The sequence below is a fragment of the Meles meles genome, chromosome 13 (genome assembly GCF_922984935.1).
Source record: "Meles meles chromosome 13, mMelMel3.1 paternal haplotype, whole genome shotgun sequence".
In the NCBI taxonomy this organism is placed as follows: Eukaryota; Metazoa; Chordata; class Mammalia; order Carnivora; family Mustelidae; genus Meles; species Meles meles.
Genome location: NC_060078.1, coordinates 60,987,531 through 61,007,898, shown reverse-complemented (window position 1 = coordinate 61,007,898; position 20,368 = coordinate 60,987,531). Strand labels below are relative to the sequence as shown.

At 50.3% G+C, this 20,368-nt stretch overlaps 1 protein-coding gene across 1 annotated transcript; it reads right to left on the bottom strand.

Annotated features, from left to right (window-relative positions):
• Positions 1-15,945: 15,945 nt before the first annotated feature.
• HPS6 (HPS6 biogenesis of lysosomal organelles complex 2 subunit 3) lies at positions 15,946-19,428 on the bottom strand. The gene has a single exon (XM_046026171.1). The coding sequence runs from the start codon at positions 19,283-19,285 to the stop codon at positions 16,877-16,879; it is 2,409 nt and encodes an 802-aa protein (XP_045882127.1). The 5' UTR covers positions 19,286-19,428; the 3' UTR covers positions 15,946-16,876.
• Positions 19,429-20,368: the final 940 nt, after the last annotated feature.

The window sequence follows — 20,368 nt, the reverse complement described above, 5'->3', positions numbered from 1 at the left end:
AGAGAGAGGTCACAAGTAGGCAGAGAGGCAGGCAGAGAGAGAAGGAAGCAGGCTCTCCGCGGAGCAGAGAGCCCGATGTGGGGCTCGATCCCAGGACCCTGAGATCATGACCTGAGCCGAAGGCAGAGGCTTTAACCCACTGAGCCACCCAGGCGCCCCTGTCCTGATTTTTTTTTAATCTTCTTTTTTTTTTTTAATTTTTCAAAGATTAAAAAAATTATTTATTTATTTGACAGACAGAGATCACAAGTACACAGAGAGGCAGGCAGAGAGAGAGAGAGAGAGAGGAGGAAGCAGGCTCCCCGCTGAGCAGACAGCCCGATGCAGGGCTTGATCCCAGGACCCTGGGATCATGACCTGAGCCGAAGGCAGAGGCTTTAACCCACTGAGTCACCCAGGTGCCCTTGTCCTGATTTTTAACCCCATGATTGGTTTTGCCTGTTTTTTTTTTTTTAACATTTTATTTATTTATTTATTTATTTTTTAAGATTTTATTTATTTATTTGACAGAGATGACAAGTAGGCAGAGAGGCAGGCAGAGAGAGAGGGGGGAAGCAGGCTCCCCACTGAGCAGAGAGTCCGATGTGGGGCTCGATCCCAGGACCCTGGGATCATGACCTGAGCTGAAGGCAGAGGCCTTAACCCACTGAGCCACCCAGGCGCCCCTAACATTTTATTTATTTTTTAAAAAGATTTTATTTGAGAGAGTGGGAGAGAGCATGAGAGGGGAGAGGGTCCGAGGGAGAAGCAGACTCCCTGTGGAGACAGGAGCATGATGCAATGCGGGATTCTATCCCTCAACTCCAGGATCATGACCTGAGCTGAAGGCAGTCGCTTAACCAAATGAGCCACCCAGGCACCCTGGTTTTGCCTGTTTTGGAAGTATATAAATGGAATTATATTGAATAAGCAAAGATTTTCAACCTAATGCTGGGAAGGATATGAAGAGACTAGAATATCATACACTTTGAGCAAACTGATCTCTCAGAAAAGCAGCTTGTGTTAATGTGTACATCATTTGACTCACTAATTCCTCTTCTGGGAATCACAGCATCATTTATAATATAGAAAATAAGGAAACTTCAGAAAGCGATGGGTAGGAGAATGGCTGGGACATCCTAACAGTAGAATGTTACACAGCCATCAAAATGACCTTTACTAAGAGATTAAAAGAATGTGAAAAAAACCCTTATGATAAATGTTCATTGAAAAAGTAGGATCAAGAATTATTATGCAAAGTGGCTCTAATAATGTAAAAAGGTCTATGCATAATAAAAATACATGGGAAGAGGGGTGCCAGGGTGGCTCAGTCGTTAAGTGTCTGCCTTGGCTCCAGATCATGATTCCAGGGTCCTGGGATGGAGCCCCACATCGGGCTCCCTGCTCAGCGGGAAGCCTGCTTCTCCCTCTCCCACTCCCCCTGCTTGTGTTCCCTCTCTCGCTGTGCTTCTCTCTGTCAAATAAATAAATACAATCTTTAAAAAAAATTCCATGGGGGCGCCTGGGTGGCTCAGTGGATTGAGCCACTGCCTTCGGCTCAGGTCATGATCTCAGGGTCGTGGGATCGAGCTCCGCATCGGGCTCTCTGCTCCGCGGGGAGCCTGCTTCCTCCTCTCTCTCTGCCTGCCTCCCTGCCTACTTGTGATCTCTCTCTCTGTCAAATAAATAAATAAAATCTTTAAAAAAAAAAATTCCATGGGAAGAAAGTACAACGGTGATAATAAGATGACTAGATTCTAAGTGAATTTTTCTTCTCTTTGTCATTTTTCAAATTTCCTTTAATTACTTATGCTACCTTTTTAACAAGAAACACTAACCATAAAAGAGACAGAATCCTGGTGGGAAGTTACAAACACCTGACAAGGGCCACATTACGGGACCTGAGTTAGGGCAGGTGGGGAGGAGAATGGCTGCGGTCTGGCGGCTCACTGCATATGGAGTGATGGATGGGAAGGATGGAAGGCAATGCTGAAGTTGGGAGGAACTGAGGGATTGCTAGTGCCATGAACTGAACAGGGATCCTTGCAGTAATCATACCGCAGTGGTTCAGAAGATTGGCTCTTGCTATAGAAGCCCCTGTTTTGGTTCCTTGCCCAACCACTTATAGGTGGGTAACCCTCAACAAGTCATTTAACTTCTTTTTTTTTTCAAGATTTTTATTTATTTATCTGACACAGAGAGGGAAGACTTGTCGAGAGAAGGAACACAGGCAGATGCTTAACGACTGAGCCACCCAAGCGCCCCAGTCATTTAACCTCTTTAAGCTTGTTTCCTCATCTCTAAAATTAGGAATCCTAATAGCACCTCTTTTAGGATCCTTAGGGGGATGAGTTGATATAGAGAGTTTAGAAAGTGCCTGGTACAGAGTAAGCTTTCAATAAAGATTAGCTATTGTGATACACCTAGAGGCCCTGGGAGATGAGAGATGGGGCAGTGGGTAAGGATGTCTCTGTCCCCATCATCTGTCACACCAGAAGTAGTCCCCCCACTTCCCCCTCCCAGCCAGCTCACTGCCAGGACGTCGTCCCTGGGGATGCTTCAAGGCCCACAGAAGTGGGAATGGATGGGACCCTGAAGTGGGAGGCCTGGAGTGGTGGAAATGGGAGAGTTGGGAAGCAGGAAACAGCAAATTATGTGGGTCAGTGTAGCAATAAAGCACAGAGGCGCTGGAGTGCCCCACTGTCCCATGTCAGGACATCAGGATGCTTTCGGGGTAGTGGAAGGAGGGGCATGGGAGAAGCTGTCCCCTTTTCCTCAACGGGTGCTGGCTTATTAGGTCCGTTCTGCCTCATCACTCTGCCTCCCGCCTCCACCTAGACCTAGACTTGCTGAGAGCATAAAAAGCAAGGACAGCCAGTGGGACATCCACAGGACGGTAAGGGGAGCTCTGTTTGTAGGTCAGACCTCTAGAGGCCGCCGCTGCCACCACCCTTCCCTGCCCTGCACACACAGGAGGTAGGACTAGGAGTAGCTACCCAGACGTCTGGCTGAAGCCTAAGACCATATTCCCTCGGATTTTCCACCCAGGTCTTGAAATCTGAGGCAGGCTGCACAACTGGGCCTGGCGGTTGCCTTCATCTCCGGTCTGGTGCTCTTCCTGTCTGGCCTCAGCCTGTCTGGCTGCTGTGGGAGTTCTGCAAGGCTGTTAGTTCTGTCCATGCAGCTCCCCCCACCCCCACCCCTGCCTCCACCGCAACCAACCTGCCTGGCAGCTTCCTGAGGGCGGTGATGGTGCTCCTCTTACTTGTTGCCCTCCCCCGACCCCAGTGTTCACCCCTCCTATCCGAAAATTGGTCCCTTAGACCAGAAGCCACCTCCGGTCTCAGGGAAATCCCATCCTAACTTGGGACGCTGCCACACCCTGTGCAATTTGCTCCGCACTTTGACTACCTGGGCTCCAACCCTCCAAGAACCATCCCCTTTCATGACGCACAGCTCCCCAAACCCAACTCCTGCTCATATCCTAGTTCCTCTCACTTGCCCCCTGATCCTCTTCCATTTTCTCTCATCCCGATTCCCCACCTTCGTTCCTCCCTAACAGCCATAGCTTCACCTGTCCTCTACCTCCCCCTCCCCTTCTGACTCTCTCAGCCCCGCTCTGTATTATGACCTGGCCTTGAGTTCTCTCCCCCTTGCCCTCCCGCCTTGTCTCCCCAGGGGCTAGAACATCTGCAGCTTCACAAGCAACAAGCAGCTATGTGAGGCCATTACCTACAGTGGCTACTCCCTCAGAAATAACTCCTCTCGAAGTCCATCCTCCAGACTCAACTCTCCCTCCACCCCTGGGAGTTTCCCTTGGCTTCCCGGACTCAGATCCCACCCCCACCTCTGAATCCTAGCCTGCCAGAGAGCCTCCGGGAGAGCCTCAGTCACACCCATGGGAGTGTCAGATTCCAGGCATCACAGTCACAGATGTAAGACCCCAGCCCATCCAGTCTCGTTGCTCTGTCCCTTCTCTTCAGGATCATTTTTGGGCAGGAAAACCCTGTCCCTCAAACTTTCCCTATTCCTGCTATCCTGACCCTGCTCCCTTTACCTCCTAGGACATGGATATAAACACTATCTATGGACGGGATCCCATCAGAAAAATCCAATCCAGCCTGTCGGGCAAGGCAGAGGCAGGGGCAGTCTGCAGCTGGACTAGGAGGGGTGGGAACTCGGATGATATACTATTGTCCTGTTGCCCCCAGACTGCAGGGGCTTGCTAGAGGATCACTGAATTGCCCTGCAAGGTCATATTTATTCTGTGTTTTTTTTTTCAACCCCATCAAGCTGTTTTACCCCACCAGCTGGGTATCCTACAGTTCAACTCAATTCTGGCACTATCTGCCTGGAGATAGCATCAGATTCCACAGACTACGGATTTGGTCCCACAAGACTGCCTCCCACTTCAGACACCAGACTCAGGTCCAGGTTGTTACCTGTGCTTCTAACTGACTGCCGTACTTAGTGTATCTTATTTTATTTATTTATTTATTTGACAGATAGAGATCACAAGTAGGCAGAGAGGCAGGCAGAGAGAGAGAAGAGAGAGAGAAGCCTGCTCCCTGCTGAGCAGAGAGCCTGATGCGGGGCTCGATCCCAGGACCCTGAGATCATGACCTGAGCCAAAGGCAGAGGCTTTAACCCACTGAGCCACCCAGGTGCCCCTTATTTATTTATTTATTTATTTTTAAGATTTCATTTATTTATTTGACAGAGAGAGACACACAGAGGGAACACAGCAGGGGAAATGGGAGAGGGAGAAGCAGGCTTTCCGCTGAGCAGGGAGCCCCATGCGGGGATGACCTGAGCCGAAGGCAGCCGCCTAAGGACTGAGCTACCCAGGCATCCCTATTTTATTTTATTGTCAGTTCTTCTTCTTCTTTTTTTTTAAATTTTATTTATTTATTTATTTTGCCTATTTCAGGGGCAGAGAAAGCAGCAAACTCATCGCTGAGCAGGGAGCCCAATGCAGGGCTGGATCCCAGGACCCTGAGATCATGACCTGAGCCGAAGGCAGATGCTTAACCAACTGAGCCACCCGGGCGCCCCCTTATTATAAGCTCTTGCTTGGAGTACTTGGGTGGTGCAGTCAGTTGGGCATCTAACTCTTGGTTTCAGTTCAGGTCATGATCTCGAGGTCATGGGATTGAGCCCTGCACTGGGCTCAATGCTGGGTGTAGAGTCTGCTTGGGACTCTCTCTCCCTCTGCAACCACACCCCCTCCCCACCCCTGCCTGGAGCTTATGTGCCTTCTCTCTCTCATAAATATATAGATCTGTAAATAAAAATAAAAATAAAGTAAGTTCTTCACCCAGTGTGGAATTTGAACTCACGACCCTGAGATCAAGAGTCATAGGGTCTACGGACTGAGCCAGCAAGTCAAGCCTCCTCACAACCGCTGATTTTTTTTTTTATTATACTTAGAAGACTGGCTATAAATTGGATGTTCCCATGATCCTCTCCTCAGTTTGAGTAACTTGCTAGAGCGGCTCACAGAACTCAGGAAACCAGTTTACTTACCAGTTTATCACAAAGGATATTAAAGGATGTGAATGAACAGCCAGATGAAGAGATACATAGAACAAAGTCCGGAAGAGTCCTGAACACAGGAGCTCTATCCCTGAGGAGCCTGGAATACACCAGACTCCTGGTACATAGATGCATAGATGCACTCCAGTTCAGCAGACTGAAATCTCTCCAAACCCTATCCTTTTGGGTTTTTATGGAGGCATCATTACTCAGGCATGATTGATAAGGTCATTGGCCATCAGTGACGGATTCAACCTCCAGTTCTTTACCCTGTCCTAGCAGTCTGGGGAGGGGGATGAGATGGGAAGTGCCAACCCTCCAATCACAGGGCTGGTCCCCCTGGCAACCAGCCCCCCAACCTTGGATGCTTTCCAGAAGTCACCTGATTAACATAAACTCAGGTGTAGCTGAAAGGGGTTTGTTATAAATTTCAAGACACATTTATTGCTCTTATCACTTGGGAAATTCCAAGGGTTTTAGGAGTTCTGTGCCAGAAATAGAGACAAAGACCAACTATATATATATATTTATATTTATAAACTTTTTTTTTTTTTTAAAGATTTTATTTATTTATTTGACAGAGAGAGAGATCACAAGTATGCAGAGAGGCAGGCAGAGAGAGAGGAGGAAGCAGGCTCCCTGCAGAGCAGAGAGCCCGATGCGGGGCTCGATCCCAGGACCCTGAGATCATGACCCAAGCCGAAGGCAGCGGCTTAATCCACTGAGCCACCCAGGCGCCCCTATATTTATAAACTTTTTTAAAAGATTTTATTTATTTATTTGACAGAGAGAGAGAGAGACAGCAAGAGAAGGAGCACAAGCAGGGGGAATGGGAGAGGAAGAAGCAGGCTTCCTGATGCCAGGCTCGATCCCAGGACCCTGGGATCATGATATGAGCTGAAGGCAGATGCTTAATGAGTGAGCCACCCAGGTGCCCTGGAATTGTCATGTTTTGACTCTACCAGTTTTTGACCCAGACCGTGACTTTAGAACCTAACCCCTTTGTAGGATCCAGTTCTGCTGTGCTTTGTGTTTACTTGGTCATTTAACATGAGCCTGTTTCCTCCTGTGTGGAAGAGTTAAACTGACCTTAGAGATCCCCGAGTTTCCTAACGATGAGTGCCCTCCAAGTGACATGTATAAAATTTACAACTTAGAGGGGCACCTGGGTGGCTCAGAGGATTAAGCCTCTGCCTTCAGCTCAGGTCATGGTCTCAGGGTCCTGGGATCGAGCCCCACATCGGGCTCTCTGCTCAGCAGTGAGTCTACTTCCCCCTCTCTCTCTCTGCCTACTTGTGATCTCTGTCTGTCAAATAAATAAATAAAGTCTTAAAAAAAATTTACAACTTACAGTAGTTTTTGCCACATTCTCTCTCTCTTAATCCTCAAAACTTATCCTGTAAGGTAGATACCATTATTTTTCCTATTTTATGGCTGAGGGAAGTTGAGGGAGCCTCAACTTATGGCTCTCTATTATGAAAGTTATTCAAAGTTATGAAAGTTATTCAGGGTGAATATAATCCCCAGGGGAAGGGGATGGGCACTGGCCTAAAGCCTGCAGGTTTGTCTCCTTTCCAGTCCTGGATCTCACCTGTTAGCCAGGGATCTAGCTTGCCAGTTTTTCAGCATAGTTTTCTTATCTGTAATGTGGGCATCATAACCCCTGACCTCTGGGCTTTGGAGAGCAGGAAGAGCAGATGAAGTGACGGATAGGGAGGCCCTTTGACATGAGAATGCTCTTTCTCTGTGTGTGTGTGTGTGTTACCCAAGGAGTCCCCAGGATTGTGGCCTCAGCTTGGCCTGGCAGCACAGTGCCTCCCTGGGCTGAGGTCAAAGCCAGGTCCTCTTCCCACTGTCAACACCAAAGCCTGGGTCCTGTTTGTTGTTCTTGGCTCCTCTCCTAGCAACCCAAGCCTCAAAAAATGTTCTGCAGAGCTATGGGGACTTTGTCTCTCAGCTCACTAAGAAGAGGGACCAGCTGGACCAAGATCTTCAGATCCTGGGCAGCAATATTAGACTAGCCTGAGCAAGTACAGGGAGCAGCTCTGCCAGCAAGGACAAGTTCATGGCCTAAGGCTCAACCTCAGCCTTAGCCTGGTGAGGAGCCTCCTGAAATTATCTATCCTTTCTTGCCATCCTGTCTCTGGCCTAGAACATGTAGCCTCCACCCAAAATATACACCCTATCCTTAGGGAGACCTGATGAGGGAGAATGGACCTCAATTCTTTTTTTTTTTTAATGGATGGTATCTTCTTCTTTTTTATTTTTATTTTTTTTTTTTAAAGATTTTATTTATTTATTTGACAGACAGAGAGATCACAAGTAGGCAGAGAGGCAGGCAGAGAGAGAAGAGGAAGCAGGCTCCCTGCAGAGCAGAGAGCCCGATGCGGGACTCGATCCCAGAACCCTGAGATCATGACCTGAGCCGAAGGCAGCAGCTTAATCCACTGAGCCACCCAGGCGCCCCTCTTCTTCTTTTTTAAAAAATATTTTATTTATTTATTTGACAGAGAGAGGGGGAGCACAAGCAGGAGGAGCAGCAGGCAGAGGGAGAGGGAGAAGCAGACGCCCCACTGAGCCAGGAGCCCGATGTGGGGCTCAATCCCAGGACTAGGGATCATGACCTGAGCTGAAGGCAGACGCTTAACTACTGAGCCACCTAGGTGCCCAAACAGACCTCATTCTTGAGGTGTATGTTAACTCTCTAGGGTTGCTGTACCAAATTACCACAAACTTTGTTACTTAAAACAACAGAAATTTATGGTCTCACAGTTCTAGAGGCCAGAAGTTCAAAATCAAGGTGTCCACTGGATTGGTTTGTTGTGGAGGCTCTGAGGGAGATTCTGTCTGTCCCATGCCTCTTTTCCTAGCTTCTGGTGGCTGGAAGCAATTCTCGGTGTTCCTTGGCTTGTAAACTCCTTACTCTCATCTCTGCTTCTGTCTTGACATGGACTTCTTATTCTATCTCGGTGGTTTCTCCTTGTCTGTCTTATAAACATACTTGCTCTTGGATTTAGGGCCCATCCTGGTCCAGGATGATCTCCTTTTGAGATCCTTACCTTAATTATATCTGCAAGGACTCTTATTCCAAATAAGATGAATTCCAAGTTCCTCGATAGACATATCTTTTGGGGGCCAGAATCCAATACGCTGCAGGCATCCAATTTAAGGGGGGAAAAACCTCAGCCACTCTTGGAGGACCCCTGAGTCTGAGAGGAGAAATCTGACTCCACTTTAAGAAAGTTCCTTTATGATGGGGAAGACCTTGATTCCCAGCCTGGTCTCTGAGAGCCTTTAAAGTGAGACAGGTAAGGGGTGTCTAGGTGGCTCAGTTGGTAAAGCGTCAACTCTTGGTTTTGGCTCAGGTCATGGTCTCAGGGGCCTGGGATAAAGCCCCACATCGGGTTCTCTGCTTGGCGGAGAGCCTGCTTCCCCCTCTCTCTGCCTGGTTCTCTGCCTGCTTATGATCTCTCTCTCTGTGTCAGATAAATAAATAAAATCTTAAAAAAAAAAGAAAAGAAAAGAAATTCTCTGCCTCTCCCTTTCCATCTGCCCCTCCCTCCACTTGAGTGCTCTCTCTTTCTCTCTAAAATAAATAGACAATATGTTTTTTTAAAAAATAGGTGCACAAATGCTAGCAGTAGGGAAGGGCCAGCATTGGCAGAATCCAGACTACTGTTCTCTGTGGGACAAAGTGAGGGCATTGTGTCCAATTCACATCAAGATTTGGAGTGGGGAGGGCAGAGGACTTTCTGCCTCCATGAGGCCAGTGAGGCAAGCAGGGCTCCTGGTTTTAGTCCTTTCCAGGTTTTTCCTCCAGCTCCCAGATGTTAATGAGCTGACATTGTTAAACACTCTTCCCCCCATATGATTTGAAAATGAATCCCCATATGATCCTAAACAAAGTGGGACTGGGGGGTGTCTTACTATGCTGGGGAGACCATCAGGGTAAAGTCCCCAGAAGGGTCCTTCCTTGAATCCTAGCTAGCTCTCTGAGCCCTGTTTTCTCCTTTTTTGCCAGGGCCTAATGATTCAGATAGGGTTCTTTCTCTCCCACTCTGGGGATTCTCTTCTTGAACTTGAAGCCATACAGGCCTTGCGTTTGTCCATCCTTCCTGCTCACTTTCTTCCCTCCTACAGGCTAGGAGGGCCCTAGCCTGCTGACTGTCTACCCATTCAGTGCCTGGGCTCCTCACACTTCCAGAGGATCCTGAGTGGCGCATACTCCCCATACTTCATTGCCCCCCTCTGCAAAGATCTCTCTAAAGACGATCACATGGTATTTCCCCTCCGAAGGCTGTACAGTTGTTCATTATGGGGAAAGAGACCCAATGCTACCAAATTACGAGCCTGGGGAAGGTTTGAAACTTTCAGAAATCCTGGGCACTTTCCGCCAGCCCTGGTCCTCTCCTCTCAGCCCTGGCCTGAAAATACCGACCAGGGTAATCACTCGTGTTCCTCCTTATCTCTTAGACAGCTGCATGTGAGCATCTCCCAATTGTTATTCTCACCTTTGTTCCCACCCACATGATCCCTAGGTGCATTGCTTCCGAAAAACTATTCACAGGAGAAGAAATGGGTTGCCCACAGATTCTCTTCCTGGCTTTCCCTCACACCAAGCACGGAGCCCTCCTTGAGTTAAGGGTCTGATTGCTGCTAATTAAGCGGGTGATGGACAAGACTAACATGAGTGACAAACAAGGAAACAAGAGCCCACTCTGAGCTTCGGTTACACAAAGCCCACACCCCACCAAGGTCTCAGTAGAAAGATCTGGGGTCACCTGGGAAAGTGCTGCATTCTGCAGGGAAAAACTATCTTGTATTGGAGAAGTCACAAAGTTTTAAGAAATTCAACCAATGTTCTCCACTCTGTCTTTCTGAGACTGCTTCTCTGGTTTGATCCCTCTTGGCTATGCACTTCCAAACTTTCTAATCTGGAGCCATTCCCATCCCCTCTTCTGAAGCAGCCTTTCCCTTATGCCCTGTAAAGGCCTCCTTACATCCTTCCCTTTCCCAGCATTTACAGGGGAGGCCTACTTGCTGGGGAGCTCACTAGGGCCTGATCAGTATAGTGGAGGGGAAAAGTGGGTAACCCATATGTCCTTTCTCCCTCTGCGAAGCTCCCCATAAGTCCCCTATCCCATACTGACCCTCCACTGTCCCTGAAGGGACCATGAGAACAGTGAGCCAGTCTAGTCAGTGATGAGCGGTCACTTGATTTCCCCTTTAGACAACGATTCACTTATATTCAGGTTAGTGTCTTCCAGCCTTGGCCCAGGACCTTGACCTGACTATATCTGTGTCCCCTTTGTCTCTACAACTCCTCTCAGCCTTTCCTTTGCTTCCCCCTCTGTGTCCTTCCAACCTGAGTCAGGGCTCTGTCCATCTCTGCTGGGGAAGCCCTGTCCTCTAATTCTGTGGCTCCAGGCTGCTCCTAGAGCCTGCAGGGGGCTGTTGTGGGGGACAATGTCCACTTCTCCCCATTTCCCCCCAGGACAAAGCAAAGATAATAGAGACTTTGAGATGACTGAGTATCACTTTGGAATCAGGCTGCTAACGTCTGAGAACCTGAAACCTATGAAAGACCTAGACAGTCTGCTCCTCCAGAACCTTCAGCTGAGGGAGGCCCAGGATGAGGTTGACCATCCTCACTCTTGGAAAGCACCCCCTCACCCTTTTCCACAGCTCATCACAGCTCTTTCCCCTTTCCTTTATTTCCCAGATAATGGAAATCTCTGGAGACCAGACCTAGACCAGCTAACTCACTGGCTCTACGCTTTGGCTGTAATTCTGGTGAGAGTCTCCAACGGACCCCCTCTCTGCCCCTTCTTCAATCATCCCACCATTCATGCCTGAGAGCCTCGTCTTCTCCCCAGAATAAGTATATATTCCTGTCTCTCTCAGGCCCCTCTCCCCAGTCCCATCTGGTTGTTTCTTGGTCCTGTTCTAAACTCTTACTCATCTTTCTGTCTCTCCTCATCTTCGTTCTTGCGCCAATGAAGAGACCTTTGGAACCAGGCTCAGGCCTTCCCTCTGGCAATTAGAGGAGAAACTGCTCCAAGACCTCGACCTACAACGGTGAGTGACCCTGGCCACTCAGTCTTGACTTCATGACCTGATTCAGCCTCCTTTCCCACCTGATTTTTTGTTACCAACAGAATTGGGGACCCATTGGGTAATAATGGGCAATCAGTTTACAATGCACATATTAGCCTTGAAATTGTGATTTTCTTAAGATTTTATTTATTTATTTGTCAGAGAGAAAGAGAGAGTACAAGCAGGGGGAGTGGCAGGCAGGGAGAAGCAGGTTCCCCGCTGAGCAGGGAGCTCAATGTGGGATTCGCTCCCAGGTCCCTGGGATATGGCCTGAGCTGAAGGTAGACAGTTAACCGCTCAACCGACTAAGCCACCCAGGCGTCCATTAAATTGTGATTCTTGAAAAAGTCTTTATTTAGGGAGATTCACTTCCATTTCACATTTTGTGCATAAAGTAAGACTTTGTTGTGTGTTTTTTTAAAAAGATTTTTTATTTGGATGCCTGGGTGGCTCAGTTGGTTGGACGACTGCCTTTGGCTCAGGTCATGATCCCGGAGTCCCGGAATCGAGTCCTGCATCGGGCTCCCAGCTCCATGGGGAGTCTGGTTCTCTCTCTGACCTTCTCCTCGCTCATGCTCTCTCTCACTGTCTCTCTCTCAAATAAATAAATAAAATATTAAAAAAGAGATTTTTTATTTTAGAGAGAGAGAGAGAGTGCATGAGTGGGGGCTACAGAGAGAGAGGGAGAAAGAAGCAGACTCCTCACTGAGCTTGGAGCCCTATGGGCCCATGTGGGCTCAACACGGGGCTTGGGGTTCTATCTCATGACCCTGAGATCATGACCTGAGCCAAAATCAAGAGTCGCATGCCTAACTGACAGCCACCCAGGCACCCCAGAGACTTTATTGATTTTGAATAATGCCTGACATCTTATTCCTATATTTTAAATTCATGTAAAATATGACCTTACTGTGCCTTCCCGGGAAACTCTGCTGTGCCTTCCAACTTCCTCTCCAGTTGGATCAAAGTATCCAGGTCCGGCTGGCAGAGTTCCAACCCTAGAGAGAAAGCATGCTGACAGCTCAAGACCTCTTTCTTCTGGGAGATACCATCCAACACAAATCCAAGTTCCTTTCCCCTTCCATGATTTTGGTCCCTGAATTCTACCCTGACCTCCTCCTCCTCCTTAATTTACCACTTCCGGAGGCTTCCTCAGTCCTTAGTTAATAAATGGGCAAGCATGTGCATGTTTGAAGGTAAAGGGTGGAGATGGCGATGATAAGAGTAACCACCAGGGGGAGCCTGTGCCTAAGCAGACACTGGGTGGGGGCCCAAGGCAGCCACTCAAGATTTCTTCCTTTTTTTCCCACAGCGGTATAGATGCCAGGCATTCCAGCTTGAGGTGGCTCCCTACGGAGCTTGGGGGTCTAGAGCTGCCCCCTTCTCACTCTCTGACTCCCTTTCTTTCCCTGACCATGCAGAGAAAGTGTGAACTAAATTCTGGTGCATCTGAACAATGGGCAATACTTCCTAAGTTCCTTGATAGCCATATTCAATATGGGATTTAATCCTCATTAAAAAAATTAAAAAAAAAATTTTTTTAAATAAAAAAAATTTTAAATATTTTATTTATTCATCTGACACAGAGAGAGAGAGAGAGCACAAGTAGGCAGAGAGGCAGGCAGAGAGAGAGGAGGAAGCAGGCTCCCCGCTGAGCAGAGAGCCTGACCCCGAGACCATGACCCGAGCTGAAGACAGAGGCTTAACCCACTGCGCCACCCAGTTGCCCTAATCCTCAGTTTTTTACCTCACCCCACAGCCCCCACTAGTCACTGCCACCCATCCCTCCATGTAAGCCTTACCCAAGGCTTTCCCACCTCTCTTTCCCTCTTGGTTTCGAGATCAGGGGCCCTGTGTAGTACAGTTACATCCATTCCTTACACCTTCACCCCAAATCCCAAGGTGGCCCTGGTGCAGCGACTCCCCCCACCTCTGTGACCCATGGTCCAAGGTGGTCTGGTTCTTCCTTCAGATTCAGCTGACCTATCCCCATCAATTTCAGTTCCAGATAAAGTGAGTCTGGCCTATGGGAAGAAGGGAAGAAAGTCAGAGAATCCCTAAAGGCTAGAACCTAATCCCTTTGCACCCCAGGCCATAGGGGCCAGTCAGTTCCAGCATCTATAATCAAACCAACTATGCCCCTGGTACAGTGATACACACTGAGGATATAAGAGCACAAATAACTATGGCCTCTGCCCTCCAGGAACCTGTCTGTGAATCAGGGAGACAAACAACTAGGCAATCACAAGTCAGTTTGATAAATGCTTTTTTAGAAGTATGTACCAAGAACTGTGGGAGAACAGGAGAAGGTGCCATTACATCCCTTGGGGGTGAGTAGGGAAGTCTTAGGAGAGGGGGATGACATTTGGAGTGTATGCTAAAGGGTTTAGGCCAGCAGAGAGGAGAGTGAAAAGCTTGCTAAGCACGAGGTACAGACGGAGGGGGAAATCTAGCAAGTTCAAGGAAACACAAGTAGTTCCAAGTATCATATAATCTTTAGAGGGTGGGAGGAAGAAGTGAGTGGAGAGCGGACTGGAAAGAGAAGCAGGGCCATTTGTGAGGAAAGAGATGTGTTTGGCCTTTCCCATCAATATTGACATTAGAGTTTGATTCGGTTTGTTTGTTACAATACTCTGGATAAGCAAGGTTAGGTTTGAGGAGACAGGGACACCAACTTGGAGTTGTTAGGAGTCTGTTAAGAGTCTCCATGACAGGTGGTCAGGGCCAGACGTAGGGCTAAGCCAGTGTATGGGAGGAAAGCTGGAGTAGTTTGGCCACTGGCTCACCCTAGCCACCAGGTCTAATTTCTTACAGGTCACATGGAGAGGGAGGGGTGGGGCTCTGGTCTCTGGCTTCCGCAGGCTGGAAAAGACTGTGGTGGCTGTAGTCCTGTGGTCCACCATTGGGTGGTGTAGAACTTGTGGCCTGCATTCAGAAAGGGATTTCCTGGTGAGGGCGGGGAAGTAGGAGGCTGGAACTGGGAATATTGGTATGCAGTAGGGAGATGAAAAAGGGAGGATTGGACTCCAGGGCCATATAAGCAGGTAGAGGAGCCTTAGGCTTTACTTTCTTTCCTTTGCCCAGACTGCATTCTGGTCCTGGCTACTTTTAGCTTCACCTTCAAGCTTTCTAGAGGCTTCTGCCAAGTGAATATCAGAGAGTTCCAAAGGTGACACCTCCTTGTGGAAATGCTCTTACCCAGTGGCCTAGGGTCCACTCCCTCACTTACCCAGGGACATCAGAGAGCTCCAAATGTGACACCTCCCGTGGAAATTCTCCTACCCACTGGCCTAGGGCCCTCTCCCTCACCCAGGGACCTCAGGCCCTCCTACTTCCCTCTGTCCAGGGGCCACGGACATGGGATCTTGTCCACTGCTCAAAACCTTCAGCCCTAGATCTCCCTCTTTACCCAGACACCCAAGATCAAAGACCTGAACAGATGTGGGCAGGGAAGCCCTCTTTAGAGGTAGTCCTGCAACTAAATCCAGGCAATGGACATCAGCGTTAGAGATACTTTTATTTCTTAGGGAGTCAGCAGCAATGTGGGCCCTCCCAGCAACCCTGCTTTAATGCCTCTCATTCCTAAACCAAAGGGCTCTGCAGGTAGCTCTCCTGTCTGTGACAGCTCCTCCCCTCAACCGGGGCTGCTCCAGAAATCCCAGGGCAGACAGGCATGGGCCCAGAGCCCACCTCAATTCCTACCGGGTTTCAGAAGTCTTGCGGGGAAGAATGCGTGCAGCTCTGCAGATCCCCGTCCTCACAACACATGACACAGCTAGCATTAAACCAGGAAAGAGGAGTGCATTCAAGCCCAAGCAGGTAGCAGCTACTGGGCTGTACAGTGAAGTGGCTCAAATCTTTGAGTTGCTACTTTCTAGCTGCCTGACCTTGGTCAAGTAATCTTTCTAATCCTTTATTTCCTCACTTGTAAAAATGTGGATACTATTAGTACTTTTCCTCTGGGGTTATCAGAAGCATTAAATGTGGTAATTTTTAAAGACCAGCAGAGTGTCTGGCATATATTAAATACTCATAAATGTTCATTATTTTATTAATAGACATGGTCACTTTGGCCAACAAATTCAGATTCAGCTACTCCCTCCATTACCCACAACCCTGAGACCCTCAGCTGTTCAAAAACACAGAGCTTGTATGTGTATTTCTGGAATGCTTCCCAACACTGACAACTAATTCTCTAAAGATACCAACCTTTCCTTTCTTTTCTTTTTTTTTTTTTCAAGATTTTACTCATTTATTTGAGAGGGAGAATGAGAGCAAGCATGAGATGGGGGTAGGTCAGAGGGAGCAGCAGACCCCTTGCTGAGCAGGGAGTGGGAATGTGGGATTCCAGGACTCCAGGATTGTCATATGACCTGAGCTGCAGGCAGTCCCTCAACCAACTGAGCTACCCTGAGCAGGGTCAGGCCTGGTTAGTACTTGGATGGGGGTCCCACATGTCAATTCAATTCTTACACGAACTACCCGGGGTTAGAGCAGGACCCAAAGGTTAAGGTCTCAGTCCCACAAGACTGACCCCACTTCCAATGCCAATTGCAAGTCACTGTACTTCTGACCCACTGGCTAGAAACTGGGCATTCCCATGCTACAACCTGGTTTGATGATTTGCTAGAATGGCTCACAGAATTTGGGGAAATATTTTAATTATATTTAATTATATTTACAAGTTTATTACAAAGGCTACAACTCAGCAATAGCATGATGGAAGTGATCCATAGGGCAAGGCACAGGTTGGGGGGAGGGGCGTGTGTGCAGCTCCCGTGCCTTCTCTGGGGGGGTTTTACCCCCCCCAGCGCCTCCATGTGCTCTCACAGAATTTCCTCATTCAGGAGTTTCTATAGAGTTCAATCTCTAGCCCCACTGGCCCAGGATGCTGGGGATAGGGCTGTAAGTTCCAACCCTCTCCTCCCTTGGTCTTTCAGGTGACCTGTCCTATCCTTAGGGTGGGTGTCCCCACCTTAAGTCACCTCATTAGCATAAATGCAGATGTGATCTAAAAGAAACTCCTTATGAATAACAAAAGGCACTCCTATCACTCAGGAAATTCCAAGGGTTTTAGGAGCTCTGCACCAGCACAATAACCTGAGGTCAAAGACCAAATACATATATTAGATCATATATTTATCATATATATATATTTTTTAAGATTGCTCTAGAAGAGAGAAAAGTATTGCACGCGTAGGACCCACCCTGGCTCTCGGCCAGCTCCTAGGCACCTTCCCTGATTGCTGTGTCCTAGATATGAATTTCAGCCTCTGTCAGTCACACAGAGGCCCTGTCCAGATGGTGCCCAGGCCTCCAAGCCCGGGTGGTCTGATGCCTGGAGAGTAGTCACAGGTCCCCGAGGTGGGGTGGGGGGTGGAGTGCCTGGGTCCCATAGGATGTCCTCATACAGGCTTAGAACTGGGCCCGAGGGCCGTCCTTGAGCCCCAGTCTGCTCCAGCAGGGTTCTGAGCAAGCCCACGGTGAGAGGAGGCTCTGTTCCTGGCTCAGGGAATGGGGTGGGGGGCTCCGACTCATCTGGGAGGTGTGTCCGTAGTAGAAGCAGGAGCTCAGCTGGAGCCAGGTCCGGTGGGCACAGGCGGCAAAGGAGAGGGAGGTGAGCATCAAGTCGACGGTGCCGGGCAAATTCGGCCAACAGCAGTTTGAAGATCTCACTTCGAAGCAGGGGACTGGAGGGGCCTAGGGCCAGGCCTGCTTCTAGAGCCTGCTCCCATTGCTCCTTTTGGACAAGCTGCCCCACAGCTTGGAGCACAGCTTTGGGCCGCCCACTGCCTAAGAGCAGCTCCAGCTCCAGAGCCTCAGATCTGGTCCCCTCCTCACCTAGGACTGCCAGGGCTCGACGATACAGGGGCAGCCCCGGGCCCCCCGCCCCCCAGCCTGGTCCACCCTGCTGCTGTGCCAGTTCCACAAAGGGTGGCAGCCATCGCGGCTCCAGCCGGCAGAGGCACTGGCACAGAAGTTCAAAGACGGGCAGTATCCCATTGGGAGGTTCCTTTGCAGCTGAAGTACCTCCTAGTACCTTCTTCCACACATCAGGGGGAGCATGGGACCTCAGCCTGCCATTCCCGTCTGGCTGGAGCTGCAGGGCCCTGAGGATGGCACCCCACGCTGCTGTAGGAAGGGCTTGGAAAACCGTGTTGAGCTGGGCCAGCTGGTCTCCCACCAGTTCGGTCCTCAGCAGGCGTGCCACCTCGTGCTCTGCCAGCTCAGTCCAGCCAGCTTCCTCATCATCCCCAGCCACCAAGTGGGCTTTGAGCTGATCTAAGGCCCGGTAATCTCGAAGCTCAGCCCTCAGTGTGGTCAACAGTGTAGACGGGGACACATGTCCCTGGAGAATGGAGGCCAGAGCCTGAGGTGCCCGGAATGTGCTGTTGTGTCTCAGTTCCTCTGGGGTGAGCTGGGTACCCCGCAGGCTCCGTCGCTGGTAGTACTCGCAGGCTTCCTCGAACACCAGGTCCTCAGCTGAGGGCACCTCAAGGCCCTGTGGGGCTTCCCAGCCTACTCGAAACAGACCCAAGGCTGAAAGCAAACGAAGACCCCCTCGGGTCTCCAGCTCTTCCTCATCCTCCATGCCAGGTGCTGGGGGTGCCAGTAAATGTACTCGGTCTGTACTTAGGACCTTTCTCTCCAGCAGCTGCCCGCTGCCCATGTCCAGCAGTTCCAATGTGGAGCCCAGCACACAAGCCAGAGTCCCATGAAATGTTCCCAGTGCTGCAGACCCTGCCAGGCCTGCAGGTGCCTCCTGCAGTGTGCCCACAGCCCGCGTACCACCATGGGATTGCACCAGGCTCACAGTGCCCCTGAAGTCAAGCAATAACAGTCCCTGGGGAGTTGGGGCCCAGGTATGTACAGTCAATGGCTTCATGGGGGACAGCAGCCCAGGAAGGCCTCGGAGCAGTGTCCGGAAGTCCCATGTGTCCCCTCGTCCGGGATTTAGGCTCTGACTGTGGGAGAGGCCAAGACACGGGGCAGCCACCATCACCTTGCCCTTGCCTGGGCTCCAGATGAGCAGAATGTGACTCACGCCAGGCCAGGTAGTGGCAGTGGGCACCAGGAAGAGGTCCTTGCGGGAGGCCAGTAGTCCGAAAGAGGGGCAGTGATGCAGCAGGATGTGTGTGCGGCCCAGGTTGGTGCCAGCCTCCCCACTGGGTTCCAGGGTTCGGAAGCACACGCAGTGGCTGAAAGCAGCAGGCAGCCCTTGCCAGCCCTCAGCGCCATCCTGCCGCTCCTCGCACCACACCAGGCGGCCTCGGGACGCCGCCACGGCCACCAGGCGGGCTCCACCGCCCGGACACAGCTCGGTGCTCCGCAGCAGCCGCCAGCCAGGCCCCACTCCCGCGCCCCACACCTCGGTTAGGCCACTTTCCCACACCAGGGCCAGCGCCGGTCGCGCCGGCCACGGCAGGAAGAAGGCATCTAGCGGTGAGGGGTGGCCGGCCGGCCAGGCACGCTCCAGTTCCGCGCCGGGGCCACGCACCGCGACCAGCAGCTGCGGGCTCGGCGCCCCTGGGGGTCGCAGGAGCAGCAGGTGGCGGCCGTCTGGGCTGCAGCGTACTCTTACGGCTGGGTCTCCGGCCAGCAACTCCCGGAGTCGGCCCGCGCCGCTAAAGTGGCTGAGGTCGGAAAGCAGCCGCAGAGTCCCCATACGCTTCATAGTTCGCCCGCGAGGGTGCACGACCGGGCCTGGCCTCCCTGTGGGGCGAGGCTCGGCGGTCGGTCGTGGGTTCCCGGCTGCAGACAGTGCCGAGCCGAGACTTCCGTCCCCCGTCGATGAGGTGGGCGGACGCCAGGCCCGGGGAGTCGGCTCCTTCTCACCCCGTTCACGCCCCGCCGGCGCGACCCCGCCCACCAGGGGCGGAGCCACGGGAGCCTCGCGGGGGCAAGGGTCTCAGCGCCTCCTTTCTTGCAAGTACTACCCACGCTCCTTGAGTCGCGTTGTAGGCCAGCGCCCCAAGCCCGGGGAAGCGCAGAGCCTTACTCAGGAATCTCTCAGGCTGAGCCCTGAACTGAAAGTGTCACACTCCCAAGGCTTTCCTTCCTTCCAAGCCTCTCTCTTTCACCCCAGTTGGTCATGAAATTTTTCTCAAGCACCTGCTAAGTTCCCGGCTGAGTAGGGAGGCCTGAACAAAACAGAAAACTTCAACCTCACGGAACTATCTAGTGGGTTGACTATCTAATGGAACATAATAACAACAGTTAATACTTACAGAAGCCCCCCCCCCCCCCCCCCCCCCGCCGCTAACAACCCCTGGCACAGATACGAAAATGAAGCACAGAGAGGTTAAGTGAATCACAGAGAGGACCAAGATCAAAGGGCTCTTCTGCGGGTAGAGGGAGAGGTGGGATTTCGATCGCAATCTGAGTCCAGAGTCCTTGCACCATACCTCTTTACTATATCAACAATTCATCACCAAAACTAAGAATTTTCTAGAAAACAAAATTAATATACAGTTTAGAGGCATTGAGTGCCTCTTTTCTAGCAACACCTACAAATTGATATGCAAGAGTCCTTCCGACCCAACTGCCCTCTCAAGTGTATTCCTTCTCCCTCCAAATACAATTCCTCTTGATGAACCCTGCTTCTCTCTCCTTCCCCCAACAACTTCAGTGAGAATTTTCATCCATTTCTATTTCATCAGCCTCCTTCTGTCCTCTTGCTCTCAGCATAGAAACATTCTCCTGTCTGGTCTCAGAAGTCACTCTTTTTTTTTTTTTTTTTTTTTTAAGATTTTATTTA